This window comes from Accipiter gentilis, chromosome 15, assembly GCF_929443795.1.
Source record: "Accipiter gentilis chromosome 15, bAccGen1.1, whole genome shotgun sequence".
Classification (NCBI taxonomy): Eukaryota; Metazoa; Chordata; class Aves; order Accipitriformes; family Accipitridae; genus Astur; species Astur gentilis.
Window position 1 is genome coordinate 28,762,693 of NC_064894.1, and position 23,893 is coordinate 28,786,585.

Genomic DNA, 23,893 nt, shown 5'->3' on the forward strand with positions numbered 1-23,893 from the left:
AAACAAACAGCAATGCCTTACAAGGATATTTGGGATCATTTCAGCGATCTGATTTACAGCTACACCCCATTTCATTAGCCCAGCTCTGGCAGAGAGGATGGACCGAGCAGCCCCAAGAGCTGAAACGTCTTGACCTGTCTTTGTCATTGGAAAGACTGTTCTTATAACGGTATCTGCAATTGCCACTCTGCTGGATTTGCTCTAAAAAAGTGTTATCAGTCACATATTTCAAAATACTGGAAAAAAATGATTGCAATGCAAATGTACTATGTGAGTACTGAACAGTGTTTAACACCCCCTCTCCCCCTCCCCCCCATAAATCAGGAGAGAATGACTTGTTCCTACCTGACTTCTCAGTGGGAGTTGTCTTTTGTTGTTTAATTTTCTCCTCTGTATTGTGAAAGCAGCATTAAAATTAGAAATTCACACTGTGTTAGCATAAGTGCATATAACTGGAATTTTTTTTCTATATGTGATATTATACATATGGTTCACCATGACAAAATAAATGCATGTCTTTGGCATCACTATCCCATTGCAGTGCTGTAAAACAGCACGTATGTATTATGAGTTCTGAATGCATAGTGAGATCATACTCCATAGAAAAAAAATAAAATAAAAATTGCTGAGCCTAATGTGTCAGACACTAAAGAACAGCCACATACCTGGTAGTGTCTTTCAGGCAGGCACTCAGGTGGAAACTGTATTCTAATAATACAAGTATTATAGCTTTGTGAACTTCACCTTCCTAAGTGTTTAAGTTCACGTTGGGTATTATACAACACTGAGAACTGTCTTAGCTACTGCCTGACCACCAGTATGAATGGACATATCCAGGTGTGTCTACACCCTGAAGATGAGGAAGGTACAGAGACCCCCAAGCACATACTGACTTGCAGAGGCACATCCACATGGGACAGTGCCAGTCTGAATGCCGGTTCATCCCACCTGCTACTGGACAAGCTTACCCAGACCCAGCTGGATATCTGTCATCAAACCTTAGAGCAGCCCTGAGCTTTTGCTAATCTCCTAAGAAAAGCTGCCTGTGGCTTTGCTCAGCACAGTTCTCGGGTGACGTGGACCCGTACCGACATCGGCCACCAGACCTGAGCTGCTTCTCCTCCCAGTAAGGTGGTGGATGAAGCTTCAGGCAGAGGTGGGACTACGCTTTCTGAGAAGGTGGGGTTTGTCTTAACTGCCCAATGGCCCAATCGGGTGGGAATTGGGATGTTTGTTTTCAGATCCCTACTCTGCCCACTTTGGTTGACTTGACCTTCACCCTTCCTGATCCTTTCCTAGCTCTACTCCCATGTTCTCTTTTCCCATACCCGAAGTCAAACCTCTTTCCTAACCCCTACTTTTCAACATTGACATACATCACTACTTTTCTTTTTAAATGTATTTAAGACGCGTTCAGAACGTATTTCCCCTTGCTCTCTCTGATGGAAGCAGTTTACAGCCACATGCCTCTGGCCTTTCCCCCCCAGACCTCTGGAGGCATCCGACTGCAGCTGGCCGTGGCTGGGTGGAGGTCAGGTCGGGCAGGGGTGTTTTGTCCCCTGAAGCCATTTAACTCATCTGAGTACCAGTTGGTTAGAAACCCTCCCGAGTAGTCTGTCTGTGCGTGCACAGAGCTGCTTGGAAACAGTCAACCTCAAGAACCGCTGCTCTTCTGTGGAGGCTATTTCTCCAGAACCCAAGTGTCCAAGTTTGGATGCTAAATCCCAGTCTGCACTCTGACTAAATATGTGGCTAGTACAGTATTTAGAAAAGCAGACTGTTGAGTGGTCTTAACGTACATGTCATTTCCTTTGAATTTAGCATGTGACCTCCAGAGGTGGTTTTTTTTTCTGAGGGCAGAGAGCAGGTTCATCTTCTCTGTGCCGATTTCTCTTTAACTTGGCTCTCTGAGATTCCCAGAGATTGCCAAAGAGGCCTAAAAAGATATTTATCAGATGTCAATAGATGGAGGAACAGCCTCATTGCTGCACAGTCCTTGTTTCTCATCCACAGCACAGAAGCATCCAGCAAAGCTGCAGTGCAAGTATGGACATGAAACATACAGCAATTGTGGTTTGGGGTTTATTTGTTTGGTCTGGGATGGTTTTTTGTTTGTTTGTTTGTTTCTGGAAGAAAATCAGTACTGGTGGGGGAAAATACAGGGAGGGATAAAGCTCCATGGTTACTGATCTTTTCTATTCTTTGGAAGTAAAATATAGCCCTGCATTGCTATGCCTTTCAGTTGTCAGCTGGTAGGTTGCGATTTAATTTCTCTTCACTTGTATTAAGTTTAGGGCTTTTTTTCCCCCTTACTCAGCTATTGTTATTGTCAGCTTCTTATGAAAGCAGTGAATTAAAAAATCTCATCTCCATTTCATGGCTGTCTGTGAAGCTAGAAATGTTTTTATAGCACAACCAGCAGCTTGAAGGTGCAACTTGTTGAGATAAAGTATCCTCATTCTGCTCTTAGATAAGCTTTAGCATATAACAGTACACTTCACTAATTTAGACTGGAGTATTAAGTTTTCCACGTCCCAATACACAAAAAGCCCAGCATGCTGACTTTAAACATAGGCCCTATACCATCCACCGGATTAATGACAAGTAAAGCTCAGAGGGTTTGGAGCTTCTCTTTCTTTGGGAGTTATCACTTCCTTTTTGAACACTAAATAAGGTATTTTTGCTTTTTCTAATTCTGGTGAGAATTTCCAGCAATGTTTGCTCTGTAACTCTAGGAGTCGATCAAATAAGCCTGTGAGTGAAAGGCAAGTCTGACCCATTTAAAGGTATGGGCGGGATTTCTTTTCAAAATTAATTCATTTTTGAAAACAGAGTGTCTTGGGCAGGCCTGTGGACTTGCATTTTCTGCGAATAAATACAGTAATTCTTTGGTATTCATTCACTACTTATTCTGCAACCTAACCACACAGCAAGTATCGATCTGCTGATTCCACTGGAGAACACCCTGACGTGTTTCCTGGCGGATCTCCAGGACGTGACTGTATGCCTTTTTTCTCTGAGTTTCTAGCTATTAGTTTTAGCCAGAAGGAAAACTGAAGAAGTAGATTATTAAAACTTAAGGAGAACACTCTTTATGAGGGAACACGCTTCAAGACATCAGGAAGCTTCACAAAATCATTTCTGTTCACCAAATCTGAAGAGGATAATACCTAGTATTTGGTTCTCTGGCAAGAACAGGAGTAATAATTCCAATTTCTCGTCTAATTTTGTTTACTATACCATGAGGAGTTTGGCAAAAAAAAAATTAAAAAAGAAATTCTAATGACCTCATAAAGCTACAAAATGTCCAAAATAATTTTTTTGTGAGTATTTCAGAAAAATACAGATTTTGTTCTGATTTTGAATAAGCCTGAAGTTTAAAGTTCTGAAATCTTTCATTGGAGAGAATTTCTTTCCTCTGCAGAGCTCTAGTTTTGTAGCACTACAAGCATTAATATTCATTTTTTTCCCTGATGAATCTAATTTAAATGGAAAAATATAAAGCTGTAAACATTTCTCTGTGTATTGCAGGCAGTTTCAGAAGAATTACATCAGGAATGAATTATCTTGCTTTACTTGCTCTAACAGACATACGCAAAACACTCTTTAATTCAAACATTTCTCTATAGGATCAATACATTTTCTGAAATTCTCTAGTTTCTCAGTCATGTGATACTTCCAAGTCTGATGACGGGAGGCGTAGGAATAATAGTTTGAAGCTGCTCTCAATCAAGGTGAAAAAGGAGGCCACTGCTTGGTACAGAATGAGGCTTTTATGATTCAGTCTGCTAACTCAAGAGCACTCGTTGGCACACAGAAGGCAGAAGCACTATCACCACCAGTGCTTGCAGATTAATACTTCCAGTCATCAACTGAAACTCAAAACAGCCACTGCTCTCCAAAGCAACTATTAATCATCTGAGAATAGATCTTTTATGATAAAGGAAATTTAGCAAGCCTTTTTTTTTTTCTTCAAGGATTTAAATTCCAAGGGCTGTAGTCTGGAATATACTGTACTAGAGTAGAGTGAGCTCCCAGTCAGTCCAATGTACTGGTTTGTGATGTGATGCTCTGATGTTTGCAGAAGCCTCACCAAGGAAATTTATTTTTATGCTGCTATGAGGATGAGATCAGGCTGATTGTGCAGCAGGACTGATTTAATTTTGCAGGAAAGGTGAGTGGTCGTGCCACCTGCCCAGGCAACCCATTCTTTGGCCACCAGTGACCCCTGCCAGGATGCACAGAGCTGGATAGGGTGGCTTCCTTACTGGGATGTTCCTGCCTTGGCTGAGCCCACCTGCACCCACCTCCTGGCTGAAGCACTCTGTTAGCTGTAAATACACAAACTGATCAACAAGGGGAAAAAAAAAAAAAAAAAAAAAAAAAAAAAAAGCAGCTTGGCCTCTGTGTCTTTGAAGGCTGGAGTGAGGAACTTTGATTTTTTTTCCCTGTTGACTCAAAACCAGCAATACAACTTCACTAAATCAGCTACTCAAGGCTTGCAGGACATCTCAAAATATCTATGGAAATACTTAACTTACAAGTAGAATATTGTATTATAAAAACAAATGAGAAACATAGTAAATGCATAGGAGAAATTGTTTTCTTTCAAAAAAAAATTCAGGAAAAAAATGGTAATGAGAAAAAAAGGCTGCCTGCTTAGCATTGAGCATGTTAGGTTTTAGGTAATTTATCCAATCACTTATTCATGAGGACTTCATCTTATGTGAAGTTCAAACAGCAGCACTGCCAGCAAAGGTGGATGGGATGCTGATACTTGCTTTTCAGTGCCCACTGCATCCGATAAGATCACTCCGGAGTGATGTAAGCGGAGACCCAATAGCTGAGTTTTCTGTGAGTTTATCCTCTTGGTCTCGTTTCTTCACACCAGACCCACGTGTGGATCCCGGAGTGCCTTCCTCCTCAAAAAGCACGACGAGGCACAAAGCCCTGGTTTGAAAGTGGGAACCTTGTCCTGCTCACCACAGCCAGTTCTCGCTGGTTATTACAGTTTACCCAAGTGCATAGTCAGCCCAGGATTATTTTTTATTTATTTATTTATTTAAAATTTTCAGCTCCTGTTCTTCTGAGACTCAGAAACTGGAGGCTGCCTCTGTGCAAGCTATCATATACCTGCTGAGATGGTAGCTCCTCCTTTTTGGGGACCAGACTCACTTCATGTAACAACTCGTTTACTGAAAAAGTGGAGATGGGGTAATTCCCAGTATTCCTCTTTGATGTACTAAAGGGCAGTCGAGAACTCCTTCCCCAAACTCTGGAAAATGGGTTTTGCTAATGTTTTATAAACTGTACTGCACCAATGAGAGAAACTCACAGGAACTATGAAAAACAGGGAAAGCTGAATCCTTTTAGTTAAATTTCACCCTCATTTTTGTTCTGCCAAACTCTGGAAAAGCCAATAACACGAAGAAAAAAACAGTGCCTAGCTCAAGAAAGTCTCCAAGTTCTGCAAACCACACATCTCCTTATGGAGTGGAGCCTGGAGTAACTGGAAGTTAAATTACCAAACCTACCTGGCTTAGTCTGAGAGGGAACCTTTTCATGTTTAATGTGTTCATGCTCTGCAAATAAGAAGAACCCCTACATTAGAACGCTTTTTAATTTTTAGATTTTAAAAATAAAAGAATCTCATTATGATTTTAAAAGATGACTTTGCACTACATATTCACACTAGACTTGAGAAGAATTTTTTGATAAATATCTTTCTTGAGAAAAGCTATTTAATTAATTTTTTCCCTAAAAATTACAAAAAAATGCCAAAGAATTTTTTTTTTAACTTTTTAATGTGGCTTAAGAAATCAAAAAATTCAATTATGTGTTTTGTTTTTTAGCAATATCAGAGAATTTCTAAAATTATGAAATGCTTCTACTACTAATTTTGATTGCTATCACCCCTCTTCTATATGGAAAATTTCTCTTTGATGTTTAATATAGAAATCATGAAAGTATTTTGTTACAACAGAAGTGGGCTTGTCTCATATGGAATGGCAAATAAATGTTCAGTATACTGCATAAAGAAAAAATAGCTTCCATATTTCTTTGTTAGCCTGGATCCCATGGATATATTGTGAGGCAGTAACAATAATAAATATTACACCGTATTAAAATACAAGCTGTACGCAGTTTTGTGCTATTTAAGAACAGCGTGATATCCAAACCCAGACATTATGAGACAGAAAAAAGAAAGCTATGGCATTTCAGAGGAAAGTTAAAAATATATTTCATTCTGATTTATAGCAGCTATGTCTAAATTATGTAGCAGGTGAGGGCTGCAGCATACCAAGAGATAAATCTCTCTATTGCTTTGACCAGAGCCCTGGATCAGAGCCCTAGCCAGGGAATTGCACAGACCCTTCCTCATCTCTGTCTTCCTTGATTTTTTCCAGTGTGAAGCTGCCACGGAGGCAGAGGGCACAGGTGGGTCTTAGCTCAGCCAGAATTGGAAAACGGTTTCCACGCAAACTAGGACCTGTGAAATACACCTGGTCCTGCGTTACAGCATCATTGAAAACCAGTTGCATAAGTCAAATTTCCTGTGAGCTTGTGTTGATGAATCCCATCTTAAGCTGCTAAAACTTTGACAACATAAAGAAACACCCTCCTCCTAAAAGCTGAAGTAATAATATTCTTTATACTTACTGTGTTTGTGAGGTTTCTCTGAGGTAGCTAGAAGTAAACAAAAAGGTGTATTTTAATATTTTTGTGACTGTAATGCAGGATTTAATCCATTTATTCATGACATTTGTAGACACGCCAAATAAACACTCAGTGAAATCTATATTAAAATGTGCCACGGGTAGCATTGCCTTACTTATACTCTCCGCCCCAGACACCTAACTGGGACACAGGCATCCTAAATTCCTCATTTAGCTAATGTTTGATACAAATACCCCTGGAAGGCTCTGCGCCTCCTCGCTGGGCTGAGTCACCCTCACTAATTGGTGACCATATATATATATATATATCAAACCTGGGGCAACTACCTTGCTAAATGAGTTGCTCAATTCAGTGCCCACTAAGAGACCAGATTCAGACCGTAAGTTGCCCAGTACTGGACAAAGCCAGGCAAATAATTTTAGGTCGGGTGAGGAAATGACATCTAGGGCAGTCTGAATGTAAGAGTCCCTGACAATGGCACCTGCCCTAGTGATGTCAATGACTTTCAGTGATACCCAAAGAGCAGAAAAATGTATTTGAAATACAATTATCATAATTAGGGCACATCTAAACAAAAGGACTCAGCATTTCAGTGCCACAGCTCCTAAACTTGTGCTATTTCATTTTCCACTTTTTTTTTTTTTTTTTTTCCAGGAAAAACAGATGAGAGAAAACTGAGAACTGAGCTAATACTTTCCATGAACCTTAAGAGAACATTTCCCAGGGCAAGCGAGAGCTCAGGGAGCTGTACCCGGTACCATCATTGGTTCTGCAGAAGGAATTGAAATGCCAAGACCAAGCCCACCAGGTAGATTTTTCTTTTTTGATTTTTGCAAGGCAGCTGTTGTTTTTAAGAGCATAAAGGCTCTACCACCTGCACGTAGCAGTCGGCTGCATGTGAAAGGGCGTAATCCGCAGAGAGACGGAGCGGTGCAGGGGATGCGCTGCCTTTGCAGGCCCAGCAACACGAGCAAGAATTCTGCTGCGGTGAGTTCCCGGGCTGTGATTCACTGAGCTTCCACTCCGGGCAAAAAGTAACTGCTGTGCAAATGGGTTTATGTTTTTCTTGTTTTCCCTGCAGTATAAAACTGCTCCGATTTTGTATCCAGTCTCTATTTAATCAAAGTTGTTGCTGTGCATTTAAGGAGACAGGAATTGGAGATGGTTTGCAGAGCAAAGCAAAAATAACAGAACATTTTGGGGGGTAATAGAGACTAAAGATACAAATTAAGTGCATATACTTGCTCCTAAGTGAGGAATCAGAAATAGGAAGCGGCAGATAAACAGGGATCCTATGACAAAGCCACATTTGCTATTTTTATGTGCATAAGAAAACCCTCTTGTAAATTTAAGCTCAATTATTTTTCCTAAACACCCTGAAACCCACAAAAAATGGTTCCCTAAAAGTCGTAAGCTTAGGTAAATTCTATTGTAATTAAGTATCCATGAAATAAGTCTGAAATTTGTAAAGGAAATTAATTTTGTATTGTGTCAAAAGGCATAGCGAGATATGCTCATCTAGCTATGAATTTCAATTCGCAAAAGCAAATTCGTGGCAAATATTAAAAAAAATAATATGAACTTCAGGGGCTGGTAGAATGACATACCTTGCTATCCCAGAATATTGTGTCATGTAACAGTTTCAGTGACCACCAACAATGATCAGAGCTAGGCCACACATGAACAATATTAATTTAAAGACTCTTTACTGACACTGCTCAATGAATTTTACAAACAAGCTTTTTTTATAGCAACCTTATCTCAGATCTGCAGTTCATTTTAAAACACTAAAATCAAAACAAACCTATTACAGCTTAATTTTCTAGTGAAGCCAGTGCAGTTATTTCCCTTTTTCTGCTGGTGAATGTGAGTCAGGGAGAATGTCTAAAGCAATAGGAATGCAGCCCAGGTCGGGTCTCTCAAGTGTAGGAAAGTATCTCTGTTGCCCTTGTCCATATTCTCTGTGGAGGTTTTAATAAGCCAGACTCGTATAAGTTGGTACCCAGTCAGAGCTTGAACAACGAGATTATCGCTATCAATCAGAGCTTTGCCTAAAACCCCAGCCTTCTTTTTTTTCTGGCGTAACACTCAGGGATATTTCTGCCACATATTTTGATCAAATAATGAAGATCTGCTAAAGTTGAAAGCTTTTACGGGATGTGTTGGCTATTCTAAAACAGACCTATATTTTGTTGGAAACAAAAACAAAGTGAAATTTTGAGATGGTCCTTAGGCCATAAAGATAAACATTTATGTTTTGCCAAATCTGCTAACTACAATTTCGGTCCATTCAATATTAATCCTATCCTTCTTCTGTGCCATATTATCTCATCAAAGATGTAATTCAAATGACTTATAGAATAAGCGGAAAGCCGAAAAATGAAATCCCAAGGCCCTTAGTTTAATTTGTACAGTATCACAATTGTCTATAACACAGATACCCTGATTTTTAGTCTACTTAGTGGAAAAGAGAAGAAGATAAAAGCTAAATGTCAGTGACCTAGTCAGACTTTCCAGGACATTTCATGATATATTATATGGCATTTAACCTAAAGGGTGAGAAATGAAAGGCTGTATTCTCCTGCTCTTACTCATTTCCTGTAGTATCTTGCACTGACAGTAAAGCAGCTCTATTCAAATGTTATGTTTAAATAATATTTCTTTATGCAGTGCCTAGATAAGCTGCAAAACTCCATGCTGCAAAATGTGCGCATGTTGACAATTTTCACAATTTCAAAAAGTGGCAGGGCAAATTTGAGAAAAAATCTACTAAGTGGTCTTCAACATGAGGAGACCGTTTCTGGCTTAGGAATTTTCTGAGCTGAGATCACGGGAGGTGACAGGGCGATCGCTGGGCGGCTCTTTTATTCCTGAGCTCCTCCCTAGGCCCTTGCTGGTTTGGTCGTTGGTGGAGAGAGGGTGTTGGGTGAGATGAACTCTTGATCTCGCTTCATAGAGCTGTTCTGATGTTCTTAACTAACAGGACTACCTGTTGGGTAAATAACTGCTTGTTGTTCACGCTGTTAGAAAATTCAGTCCTAAGTACTTTATCTTCGTTTAACACTTAAACTATATTCAAGGAGGAAAAGGGTCACATTCAGATCTAATCAAGACAGATGGATCTTTGATGAAATACTTGAAGCTACTTAAGATCTGAACCGGATCAATGAAATTATCTGGTTCTACCCTCAGCAAAAACGTTTTTGAGATTTCTTTTGTGTCATTCTAAATTAAATTTGGTAACTGGGCTTGGTAGTTATCTTGCTGGTTTTCACATTGACTTCAAATTTTCTTTGACTCTTGCCTGCTATTCTGAATGCCAGAAGGGTATTAATTATATATGGCATATTTTTGTAAATTAGCTTCTGATATGGGTTCAGAAAAGAAATCCTCTGGTTTATTGAACCGTAAGTGGTGAGGCTAAAAGCAGAACGTGCTTTTTGATTATAACATGTCTATTTTCCATCTGGATAACAGTCATTTGCTGATCAGACAGCGAATACATTTGTAAGTGTGCACGCTCTGTAAGAAAATAATATGTCGTGCAGGAAGTGAAAGCAATACCAGATCTATTTGTTTTAGTGAAGAAAAACAAAATAATAATACATACTGTAACTGAGAAAATGATTTCTAATCAGATAGTTACATGCGTATTCTAAATAAGAAAGTTACTTTCCATTAGGCTAAGTAAGAGCCTGGTTCATCTCTCATTAAACAGAGCACGAAGACTCTTTAACAGGATTTGGACTGGGCATTAGACAAACGCATGCATGATGTTAATCCGTAACAACATTACAGGCCTAAAGAAGAATCAAGATCAATAGGAGTCTTTTAATAGAATTCTCAAGATTTGTGCCTTAACCTTCCAGTTTGTACATCATGATGAAAGATAAACCTTTGATTTCCTTATTCAAGCTAAGTCCATTCTCCCTGAAAATGAACTCTAGACAAACTGACAGTTTGGCCCTTGGACAAACTAATGGATATTCCTCCTTCAAAATTCAGTGGGAATACTATAGTCTGCAAGAACTTAAGATGCTACATCATTCTACCTAATCATCAATGAGCTTTTCATATAAGGTTGAATAAAACAGTTTTGTTCTAGTCAGTGCAAAGTTTTTCAGTCTGGGGAGCAATGGTGTTATCAAAAAGTCAACCAGAATAAAACATGTTCCTTACATTGTGCCAGTTCAGAATGTCTCAGATATTAATAACTTTGGGAGAAAAAAGGATTATTAGGGTTTATCACACTGCTCAAGAGCAGCTCCCTGCCTTTGTGAAGTTATTGTCTGTACTCTCTGTCATTCAAAGGAGACGTCAAATGGTCCCACAAGTTTTCTAGATCGGCAGACCTGATCCCTCATATCTGTCTGTGTCCTACTCAAGTCCTGCTGGCTGGCTGAGCAGCTGGCAGACTGATTGTGCAGGAAAAACAGTCTAATGAGCATATGCCTAAAAAAATGTTGCCTCGCAAAACAGATTAGCTGCAGCAAGCTTCCTATAAAGAGAATGACTTGTGCTCATCCTGACCCTGCTCTACATTAAAAAATTGCTTTGACAGTGTATGGCGAAGAGTTACCCTATGGATGGGTCAAAGTAAAGAAAGCAAGAAGTGGGTGGTGGCATAAACAGAGGCAGTTGGTGTATGATTATATTAAAGTGCATGCCGTGCAAGCCTTATCCTTAGAGGATCTCTTAATTCCCTACAGTGTTCATTTAACATTTCTGGTTTACTTTAAACCTAGCACTTTCCAGGATATTTGTCAGGGTTTCTATACATTAAGGAAGTATTACCCCACATTAATTTGACAGGTATGAAAGCGATTTATCTAAGGCTATCTGGAAGGTTTGCAGGGAGGTAGAGAACTTGAGCTTTCAGCTAGTGCTCTCACTTTTACTCGTTAGCGGGGAGTGCTCGTCTGGGTCTGTGCAGCACCACAGACTTCCCTGGACCACTGTTTCAGCAGGACTTTTGTGCCTAATGATGATAATAGGGTAAACGGTTAAGGCAAACCCACCTAAAATGCCATGGTTTGCCATTATAATTAATAATTAACCACTGATATTAGAGCCTGTAGGGTATTCATTTGCAACAGACTGGTCTTTCTACTGCTGCTTTCCACCAAAAAAAGCTATCAGGCTGCTCTTACAGTTCCTTCTGCCTTATTTCCATTACCAGAGCAGCCTGGTCCAAGATATCTGCCTTCATGCAGTTAGCATGTTTGTGTCCTTGCTGTTTGGTTTGCTTTATACCTTGGGGCTGCCTAGTGAAGAATGAGCTGATTCTTGGGTTGGGGGGGGGGGGGGGGGGGGATTTTCTGTTGTTGTCTAGAACAGCTTGTTTTTTAAGACTTATTTTTAACTGGCAGTTCAAGAGTACTTTACATAACTGGGAAAAACAAGTAGTTCAGAAAGAGGAGGAAAGGGAGAAACTTTAGCATGGCATAAATATAGTAGAAGTAGCAAAGAAGTACAGACATTGCCAACATTTTTAAACAATTTTTAATGAGAGGAATTACTTCAGCTTGAATCTGAGATGCATGCCTGTAGGGACCATCGGTAATGATCCCAATCTTTCTCTGTTTCCCAGTTTGTCAGTTAAACAATAGAAATGCACTGGGAAATACAAGTCTTGTTGAAACAGCAATCCTGTATAATAGCGCTGAAAGCTAATGTCTTTAAAGTACTATAAGTCTTAAAATCCCAGGAGGACAAATCTTCCATCGATGGAGGTGGAAAGAATATAATTTCAGTCAAATGTAGATGAGGAACATGTGCTGCATTAATGCATTTCATCTTTAGGCACGTGTGGCGAAAGACCTGAAGAGCTTCCTCTCAATATCATCCTCAGCTTCTGACGTTTTCATGTGCTCTTCCCTGAAATTGTGGGATGGGAACATACAAATGAGGGAGAATATGCTTAACAAGCTTTCACTTTTAGTAATAATCAGTTTTACATTTGCATATAGCTAAGGCAAAACATAGCCAAGCTCAGGCCATGCTTTATTGCAACACAAATTATCGACTCATAAAGGGTAACTGAGTGAAATCGGGCAGACTGAGGTATACAGGATGTTAGAGTGATGACATTGTTTTCTGAATATTGACTTCAGTTTATGCAAAAATAGTGTTGTTCACCACTCTCTATAAACAACTGGAGCCAACAGGAGCACATCTTGCAGATGTTAATATTCATTAGTATTTGAATCTTCAGCCTCTTTCATAATGCCTGTTATATGTGAAAGGTGCCAAACTAACCCCGTGGGTCTGGATTCCATGCAAATACTTTGAATATGAACATCTTTGTTGAGCTCCTTCTTAACTACGACTGGATTTGTAAAAGTATAATCATGGCTGAATATGTATTTACATACATTTTTAAATAAATGTAAAAGAAGTGTCATTAAGACAAGAATAAGATGAAAATCTAGAAAAGAAGAATTTTTGAGGAGAGATTAGTTGATATTAGGAGTGGAGTACAATAGAAAAAGAATTAGCTTTTGAAAAGATGGACTTTTCCCAGTATGCTACCCAAAGATATGATGATTAAGGCAGAGGGCTAATGACTAGCTTCGAGAGGCAGAACATCCTGAGCCATCTTCATTCCTCAGGAAATGCTGCTGATCACTGTTTTTGCTTTAATTACAACTTTGTAAGGGCACATTTCTGAAAATGATGTCTGCATAGATAAAAAAGGAAATGTAGATTAACACTAGAAGAACTGTTAATTCTAGAATTGCATCTGAGTAGAATACCTCTGAACCGTCATTTGCAGACATCTTTGCACAGAGCAATAAAGTAATAGTTTATCCCATGGGGAAATTTTTAGCCAATTAACCATGTGTTACATGGATACCCAGGTGTTTAAGCATATTATGCTGATTGACAAGTGAGAGTGTTGCTGACATGATGCCAATATACATGTATTACAACTAACTTATAGTAATAACACAGGCCACCAATTACACAGATCACTCTCTCTTCAGAAATCACAGCTGTTTCATAATCATTAAAATACTAGTTTAACTGTCTCCATTTATTGGTAGCAGGGGCTGAATAAATTACTGATGTACTTTAAGGTAAGTTATAATGATTAACACAATTTGTAATCATAACTGCAATTGAAATGCTATGCCAGCTCTATCAATATGAATTGTTTTGCAGGTTTGTTGTTACCTAAGACATACAAAAAAGTATAATCTCAATTTTACCTCGAATGGATTACAAAGGTGTAACCAATGACAAGGTTTAGATTAAATCCTGTTGAGAATAAATTTGTGGGTGTTTTTAAAAAAACATTGATGCAAGTTAGCATGATTATTTTTACATGCCTTAACTGAGTACACTGAAAATGAGGTGCTAGGATGCTAAACATGGAGTTTCCAGCTTAATGCTGAGAATTTTAGATTAAACATTTGTATTGGCCCCTCCATCTAAGTACAATAAGAGTGGATATTCAATCAGCTTTTAAGATCTATAAATGACCTGCTGCTTTTTCTCACCTTTCTTCTCTTTCGATGTCAGATTCTTAAAAGAGAAAAATTAATTAAAGGCTTGGGCACGGTTGTTAAAATAATTAACAAGAAACTGTTCTGATTTTCATTGCCGTTTGTTTTCTATTTTTGTTACTAAACCTAAACTACATTCTTTGTTATAGTCATCAGAAATATAGGTAGCTCCAGGGGGCAATACTTTGCATTCTAACAGATATATATATATATATATATATATATATATGACGGGTGAAATACTCTCTGCAGATACTTATTTCTCTCCATTAACTCTAAAGTGAGACTAGGGTGAATAGCTTCAATGTAGATGACTAATTTTAGACATCTAAATTTGTATGAGTTAAAGTTTCTTAATGATTAAATTCATCTGAGGATCTGAAATGTTCTTTAAATTTATGAATTCAGTGAAAAGCCTTGAGCCCACTGCACTCATCATTCCTCTGCCTACTTTCTACTTATATCGAGTGGGTACTTTGGAGGGTGTTTTCTGGTCATGGCTTATCCTAACTGAAAGACCTGCAGCATGGAAAGTACATGACCCTGGTCCCTCAAGATCTCGCCATCACTTAACAGAGGTTGTACAGATCATTAAGTCTCACATAAACCTGCAAAATTGACATAAAATATTTATACCCCCAAAGACAGTTGAGACAAGGTAAGCAGAGGTCACAACTGATGTAGACTTTTCAAAACATTTTCCATATTTCATGCAAATTCTCCATTCATCAATATTCCTTGAAAATGCCGGGGTTTTGTTGCTTCAGCATGGGAAGCCAAAGCTCACCAATGTATGGCCAGCCATCTATTAAATGAAAAATATCTTTAGGCATGAGTGGATTTACATTGAAGAATACCTTGTCTGTAGCTTAATGTTTCGGTAAAACCGCATTACTTAGTTCTGAAGCTGGTTCAGGCAGGCAATTTTAACTACTGGTCGGAGACCCTTCGGGCTCCATCTTGTGGCTAATTCAATGACTGTTACCTCTCGGAAGAGATGCCTACCTTCAACTACAGTCAAAATAGCACTGCCAGGTTCAACAGCCTAGTAGCGTGTAACTGGTTTTACTATTTTCGCATACATAATACTGAATTTTTGACACTATTTTAAGAAAATGCTTTTAAAAGTATTTCTACTTTTTTTGATTTTCTCTATTTAGGAATACACATTCTGTTAGAGGGCTGTGTAATACACTTTGCAGTTATAGAATTAGGTAGCCTGCTTCCTTATCCCTTGAGGCATGTTAAAAAAGCTACATAATGAAGCTGTGGTTCATATGGCGCCAGTGGCATTTGTGACTGAGCAGAAATCCCACGCTGCCGTGACCATTTGCTTTATGGATAAGAAGGCTGCTTTCCAGTTTTTCTGGTCAACTCCAAAGCTAAGCAGTTCTGAAATGCACTACTGCTCAGTTCTTTTTCAGTTTGGAAAGCATCTTGATTTATATATACATGGAAAAGGGACACTGCTGTGCCTTGGCCAGTTTGTACCACACTGTATCCAGAGCAGCAGTTTCCAACTGATGAATAGGGTACCATTACCAGGAGTAATTGAAAGAAATTGTCCTTTACTGGATTGGCAAAAATATGTAATTTGGAGCTGGAATGTACATACCTTGCCCATTTTCTGCATTTGTTTGATATTGCCTGCACTCAGACTATATGTAGTTTTTTACACCACGATGCATTTATCGGGAAAAGGTCAAAATGTGATCCTGCATACACTCCTGTCGATTTATTATTGATGAAACTTGTCAGATGAATGTGGTTTTTGGCTTTCTAAAGACTATTAAATGAATTTAAGAGCAAGTCACTAGAGCGATAATGCTGAAAATGAGAAAGGGAATCATATTATTATTGACAGGCAACTAGCTTCCTCATCTTAGTGGCTTACAAGTACTCATAACATCTAACTATAGGCAGTCTCTACAGGAGATGAGACTCCCAGAAGACAGCTACCTTGAATTAAACGCATGATCTAACTTGCTCTCAGAAGCAAGACAGAGCTCGCTCTCTCGTTCATCAGCTGTAGGGAGCCTGGAGAAACCAACTTCTTGGCAACTTAGGTTCGTGATTCACTTTAAACAATGAGACAATTCCTGCATGTATGCATGTGGATGCATAACCCACAGGGATTACACGATGGTTAAATCCTGTCTTGGTTCACTAGAATCACAAAAGTAACAAATCTTCAGGCAAGCTTTCCTGAGACTGACCTGGAGAGATAACTTACTACGCTTGTTAAGGTTGGTTGCTTGACATTTCCATCTCAGTCCCTGCCCTCTTTAGTCAGAAATAAGTAAGGTATAGGAGCTATGAACTGAAATGAGAAATTCCATTTTATGCAGAACCAGAAAACTTTGAAATTGGCTTTAATCTGGCTCCATTTCGCACAAAGCATTTTTGGAACTCTCTGTAATTATGAAATATTTTTGAAATACAAAAATACTGTTTGGGTTTAAAAACATTAACATTTCTTTCCTTTAAAAAGGGCACTTAAAACTGAAAAAATGCTGAAAGAGTTTGGTGTTACAACTCTGCTTATTGTTTTCTGGAGGTACCCTGAAGCTGATGGGCTTTATCTTACATCCCCAATACCTGGCTCTATTGTAATTCACCTGAATCCCTGCTTGCAGTGCTTTGAATTATCAGCAAGAGTTAAAAATTTTCGTGTACTGGCAGCCAGATTTGCTCTTGGGGATATTAAGAAATACCTTCCTCTTGCAACGGGTTGCTACCTCTTGCCCTTTAGGAACTGACACCTTTTTACACATTTCTATGACAGCTCCTCTATCCCACACATGTGGAAACAAGGCATTACATGATGCTGGAAGCTGAAGCTGACTATTTTCTAGGACTTTGGTCACAAAGTCTTAGAGAGCCTACCTTTCAAATAGAAATGGTTAATGCATAAATTTCGTGCATGAATTGTGCCTTAAGGTTCCTGTTAGTATCACTCATATTTGGGGAAATCAGTGAAATACATAAGCTTTCTCCATCTTAATTTGGTCTTTTCTGCCTCTTTCAAACTTCATGTCTGATTTATGCTATGCACAGAATGTACCGTCGATAGAAAGTGTCATTCCATCTTCTTCTCTTTTTACGATGGCTTGTCACTCTGTATTGCTCATTATTCTTGTTTTTCTAGAAGAGGGCTGTGTATTTGAATAAGACAGAATAATTGGGGAAAGCTTCGTATACAGCACAGTGCCTATGCACTGCATGATTTTCATGAGAGATGGGGAAGTGGCATTTGAACTGTGCATGCTACTACCACAATATATTTTGGATAATGAGCCAGTCAATTTAGAGCACTGCTTGGCTACTTCCATTATTTTTGCAGCTGGGCAGAAAATACTGTGTCCTTAAGCAAAACCAGCAAACATTGCCCCTTTTTATTGCCAGTCAGAGGAATACACATGCAGCCTGGAGCAGTATTTTCTGGTAACAGAATAAGCAGAAATAAATAAAACCTGATCATATTAGGAGTTAGCTAGTAACATGCAGTATTTTCCATGTGGGGCCTGCAGAGAGCATGAAGGTAGATGAGAAAGCTGAAGAATAGCATGTTTGTTTTTTGGAAGAGGCCTTGTTACTCCAGTTGACTAGTTTAGTGCATATCTACTGATGCCAGGAACATCGCTGAATCAGTTTTCCTTAGCTACTGGAAAATTTTGTCAGACTAGCACGTCTTTCACCAGAATCACTACCTTCCTTGCTGACAATGTCGGTTATGATCTCAGAAAACCAGAGGGAGGTTTAGTCCAAAAATAAATAAAATTATGATATCAGAAGAATGACCAAAGCTGACTTTCAGTTCGCACCTTCATGTTTCTGTGAAGTAGGTTGGTGGTAACCAGCAGGGTGAGGTATACCCCGCCGTGAGCCAGGTGCTTCAAAGTATCCTACCTGTGCTTGGTGGTAAAATCCTTTCAACAAATTAAGAAATCAGAGGAAATGCTTTTTTAAGCAGAAAATATATAGAAAAGAAAATGAAATGGAAAAATTGATCCAAGATCAAAGAATGTTCATTAAAAATGCATTTTTTAATCAGTTTTGTTGAGGAAGATTACGGTTAAGGAGGAAAAAAATCCTAACCTGTGAAAAATGAACCAAGGGCAAGCAGTAGGTATTTTGAACAAATTCCCTTGATGTTCCTGTGTAAATGAATGGATCCATAACCTGTGGCAAGGCTGACAGAAGCAGCACCCTTAGTGATTACCTCACCCCTTTCTTTCCATTAAAGATGTAACAGTCCATGTGATAAATTCAAGGCTGTGAACACAGCAGGCACTTCGATGTCTGAAAACCAATGGCTGTAAGTGTAGCTGCCAGTTTTCTGATTCTCCCTGCTTCATGTGTTACCTTTCATGCCTCGGTTGTTGCAAATTAATCTTTGGACAAAATATCCTGCTTGATACCTATTAAGCGTGGTTGTTTTTGATAACCAAAATGAATTTTATTATTCTGTTAAACACATGAGGTGACATTTTGGCTCCAGTGGAGTGAATGGGAATTTTGCCACTAACATCAACACAGCCAAGATTTCACTCATGAACTGTTAAAACAGTTGAGACTATAATTTTTTTTTCCAGTTCAGTTAACAACTCTGTATAGGGATAACAGAAAAAAATAATAAATTAACAGGTTGAAAATGTCTTCATGTATAGACAGCAAAGTTTGGCTCCATTGTTCAACTATGTGAATGACAGAATTTCCAAACCTTTTGGAAATGACAGAAGATGTTTCCTCTGCCCCAAAATTACGCCCCCCCTCCCCCCCCAACTGTAAACTTCAGAAATAGAGAGCCAATTTTTTTCTCACTTACTCAACACTAAATCTCAAATAATCCTCTGAAATCTATGCAAAAGTTCTGGAAATGTTCCCAGTTTAGTAAGCAAGATATGGCTTGTAAACCAAATAATCAGTAAAGTTGAATAGATTAAAGAAAAATATCACCTTAGTGCTAATATTTCATTATTTTTGCAGTTGAAATAAAATCAACAAATTACAAAAAAATGTTTCAACTAGGCAAATCTTATTTTGGAAGATGACGCTGTAAATAGATATTTAGGGTCTGATAAATACAGTATATTGACCTTTAACATTTTAAGTAATATTTTTAGCTTCTGATTCAGGGCAAATTTTTCTATTAATCTGTTAAAATACCAAAGAACGACTTCAGCAAGGCTTATATTCATGCTACATACAGAGCTGACGAGGAAATTAAACGTCCCTAGGAAAGCGCCTTCTGCAAAGAACAAACAGCCAGGTCAGCATGCACGGTGCACTGCGAGTTTTGTTCTCTTTGACAGATCCTAACATGGTAACAAAAGCCTTTCATTCTCTTCCCAACCAGAATGATGAAGTGTCTGATACTGGGCTGTGTTGGCCTGTGGTAAAAAGGAGCTAACAATACTGGAAATGACAACTGTGTTATCACAGTAGGAGTAGATAAAGCCAGCTGATGGTAGCACATGAGGTGGTGTATGTCATCGCAATTGTATCACTGAATGAAAGAAACATTTCTCACAGCGGTCACAGCCTGAAAGACACTTCAGTCAAGGGAAAATAATTGATTTACCTTTCTTCTCCCCCTCCTTTTTCACGGCAGCTGAAATGGAAATAAAAATACTATATTTTCACAACCGAAGTTAATAACATGGAAAATCAGTAAAAATAATTCAAACACCTCTATATCAGCCTTTTGTGTACATATCTCAAACCATACACATTTATGCAATATAAGAATAAATTTCTTTGCCAGATGAAGAAGCTGATGAACAGAAAGATGAAGTGTTTCCTCACAGACACCCATCTCTGCTATTGATGAGAACAAATTCCAGCTCTCTGGATTCTCACACTTAACTTTAATCACAAAGTCATCGTTCTTCCCAGTCGCTAATACTGGGAGACAGAGGCACAGAGTTACTATTTCAAAATCATCAACGAAGAAGGAAGATAGACTGGAATGGGAAGGCATGAAGGGGTAAGGGGAGTCTAGAGGAAGGTTATGAAGCATCATCTGTTTAAGCGAAATATGTCCTTTTTGGCTATTAAACCTTGTAGTGGTAAACAAATGTATAAAACAAGAAGGGAAAAACCACCTGAAGTCATGTTCAGGTTTCTAAGCCTCTGCCTAATGTGGGGAATTACAAGACCTGATCAGGCAGCAATCCCACCTCCAAATCCCACGGCGTGACTTTTGTGGGATGGAAGATTGGAAGGAGACTGGGAGGAAACTGCTGCTTTAAACTTTAAACCCATCTTAAACAACGTGGAATTGGTTCTTCCGAAAAAGTTGTGCTGTGTCACCAGTATTCAAACTCTGGAGACAGAATACAAGTCCCCCAAAGCTCAGCCTGGGATTTCAATAAAACATTGCATGTATCTGCAACAGGTACTCTGAAAACATATCAAAATTTTACTAAAAAGACTGAGGTGTCTAAAATGGGAGAGTTAACCTGCATTGACTGCTGCCATCCTGATGGAGCTGAGCCAAGCTCATACCTAAGTCCATTTGAAATCCATGCACCACCCATTCCACAGCCTACGTTTATAGGCCTGAACCTTCTAAAAATGTGGTTACAGAGGTCACTTCGTTTTGAAACGAGTCTGTTAGAAGTGGTGCTAGTAAGCCTCTGCCTTAGGCTAGCATTAGCGGGCAAAAGGAGACAGAGGAATTAAAATTCAGATGTCCTACTCCCCAGAAAAGGGTGCTCAGCACCAGGCTGCTGGTATGAGCGGACCTGATGTGACACTGGAACTGGAAAGGAGACAAGCAGAAGCAGAGCTCTGCCCTTCCTTTGGAGGATGTGCCCTGGTGCAGGACAGAAATCAAGGGTCATGAAGTCAAAAGAGGGGGCAGGCGCAGTCTCAGGTGTTTGCATTTTGGGTTTGGGTGCTGATCCCTGCCTCTTCACTGTTCTTAAAATGAAAAGATAAAACAGCTTGGATAAAACAGCTCAAAAAGGAAAAGTTTAAACCTGAAATTACTGAAACGCTATCTATCAATGGCCAGCAGCAAACAAAAAGATTCGGATTTCAAAGATTTTTCAGGTTTTCTACCACTTACTGTCCTTTGAGAATGAAATAAACTTTTAGGATCTCGGGAATGTGCCCAGCAGCAGAAAAAAGGTTTCAAGCCTAGAATTAGTGAAAAACAGGCACAAGATTTCCAGGACCTGGTCCTCTTTACAATCACTTTGCTTTCCTAGAGGACGTGCATACCAAAGCTGTGAAGCACACCTTCTTACAGCAGATTTCGTATTTTTTCCGCCAGAAGCTGCTCTAGAAGCCTCAATGCCTTTTGCAAGGTGTACTTGTGTTGCCACTTGAAGCGCATTAGAGGGACTCCCAAATCAGCAGAAACCCCAAATATCAAGACTCTGGGTAGGGCTGATAAGTGAACGTGCAGTGCACCTCTGGGCTCCTCCAGACTTCTGTCCTGCCAGCTTACGGGATGTGGCTCACCACGTTTCTGGTCCCGAGGCGAGCACAGGCAGATCAAGGTCCGTCCGTGCCTGCCACTGCACTTACAGCTAGCTAATTTCTGTTATTGTGCTATTATACCCTGTTGTGACATCTGTTTGAATTTTCACCTTGGCCGCAGTTTTTCTGACGGAATGTACTGTAAATACTCAACAAATCTTTAGAGAGAGAAGAGACCTCATTCTGACTGCTGTTGCCAATAGCATTGCTCTGATCAAATCCTGTTATTCAAACTTAAAATGACAGGGAATAAATGAAAAACAGCACAAACACCATCCTTTAGATTGCTCTTTCAGAAGCTGAGCAATGTGTTTGTATCTGAAATACAGCAAAAAGATGGATAGATTACCCGAGGAATTTGGTCTACAACTGATAAAAAGCCAGATTACCTGCTGAGAACAAATGTGAGTAATATATTGTAGCTGGGCAGGGAAGGACATGAAATAAAGTAGAATGATGAACTAGAAAATGTGATGCTCAGATATGAGAGATGCTCTTGGCTGTGTTCTTTTTTACCTTGATTGTTTGGAGAAAGAACAAATTCCTTAGCCAACTTTTTTTTTGCACTGTACTGATGAGGGGTATCATCTAGTTCTTGAATTAGGAATTTGTACCTGCAAACCTGTTCAAAGAGGACTATATTAACAGCCTTAAATCACAGTCTTCCTCTCCTAGACCCATCCAAATCTAATCATACATTTCCAGTCAATATAGATATGATACAAAGCAAAATATGTTTCTCAAGGATACAAATCCCATGTTCAGGGATCATGAATTCAGATTGACAGCTACTCCAGAAACCAGAAGTTAGCACCATCATCTTTTATGTTTTGGGAATGGGGCAAAAATTCATTACAAACCATGGCAGACCTTATTCAAAAGTTTTTCAGTGCAGTGGAAAAATAGAGGTAAATTTCCAGTGATGGAAAGGTCACAAAAGTGTGTCAATGTAGTAAGTCTTTTCATGGAGAAAAAAAAAAAAAAAAAAAAAAAAAAAAATCAGGTTCAGGATGGTTCTCTTGTTTTTAACTTGTATCAGAAACTTGAATCTAGATCACCAGCAGTCCTTTAATCCCATACATAGTGATGGGTCTGAGGGACTATTTTCTGAGCTGTTCAGCAAAGAGAAACATTTCTGAAATCTTGAAAATGTCTTGAAAACACCAAAAATCTTGAAAGCACTGTTTCCCACTCAACAATAGTCCATTCCATGTAGCCTTATGACTCAGCAGTAGCCAGGAACAGATATTTAGTCCGAATACTGTCAAAGAAGTGATTTCCTCCACAACTTCTCCTGTTGTGTTCTTATAACAAGCAATTGTTTTCCATCCTGACACATGAAATTTAACTTTCTTTCTAAATCTACAATAATTAATTATGAAAATTTGGGCTATGAAAACTGTATTTCCATATAGATATCCAGTTCCTCTGCGGTGTTTTTGAACAGCCCTTGACTCAGATTTGTGATTTTCAATCTTCTCATGATCATACTAATTAATCTCAAAGATAATCTGAATCTTTTCTATCTCTCTTTCTATGAGACTTTTGCTGCTCTTTCCCAGCCCACTCCAGTGCCACTTTACCATGTAAGAGTTTTGTACACAACACTCCAGACAGGGCACATCTTTGATTTACGCAATCGCCTTAAAACACTATATGCATTTTTCCTAATGCATCTGCATATGGAAGAAAGTTCTTCACTGACTTGTCTGCAGTAATATTTAGGACCTTTCCTGAATTTACATAGTTAATATAGAGATAAATTCTTCTTTACTGTTTTCCCTCCAGTATATATTAATTCTACTTATTGACACTAAATTTTCTTTGGCATCATGCTGTCCACTGACCTCATAAATTCATTGTATCACAGCCCCTTCTGATCCCGAACTCTCTAACTAATTTTATGTCATCTGAAAATTTCATTACATTACTATTTCTATCTTTTCCTGTTAATTAAGGAATATAACATGAGTCCAGACATGGAGTCATAAGCAATTATTCTGTAAACGGGCTACAAGATGAAAATGAATCAATTGCTCTCTGCTTCCTAATCAGATATTTATTTCCTTCAATACTGTTCCTCTTAGGCAGCAGATATTTATTTCTGCAGTAATGCCTATACTGGAACTTTCCAATGGCCTATTTAAACCATCCCATAAATGCTGTGCTTATTACTTTATTAAGATGTTCAAAACACTTATTACGAAGACATAATT

At 38.8% G+C, this 23,893-nt stretch overlaps 1 protein-coding gene across 1 annotated transcript in view; it reads right to left on the reverse strand.

The window, feature by feature from the left end:
- TRDN (triadin) overlaps window positions 1–23,893 on the reverse strand; it is a 236,153-nt gene that overhangs the window by 32,388 nt on the left and 179,872 nt on the right. The window contains exons 26-29 of the mRNA XM_049818154.1: window positions 19,771–19,800; window positions 6,661–6,687; window positions 5,535–5,582; window positions 346–390 (exon numbers count right to left, since the gene is read on the reverse strand). Of these exons, the coding sequence (XP_049674111.1) occupies window positions 346–390; window positions 5,535–5,582; window positions 6,661–6,687; window positions 19,771–19,800 (150 nt within the window). The remainder of the gene's footprint in view (window positions 1–345; window positions 391–5,534; window positions 5,583–6,660; window positions 6,688–19,770; window positions 19,801–23,893) is intronic.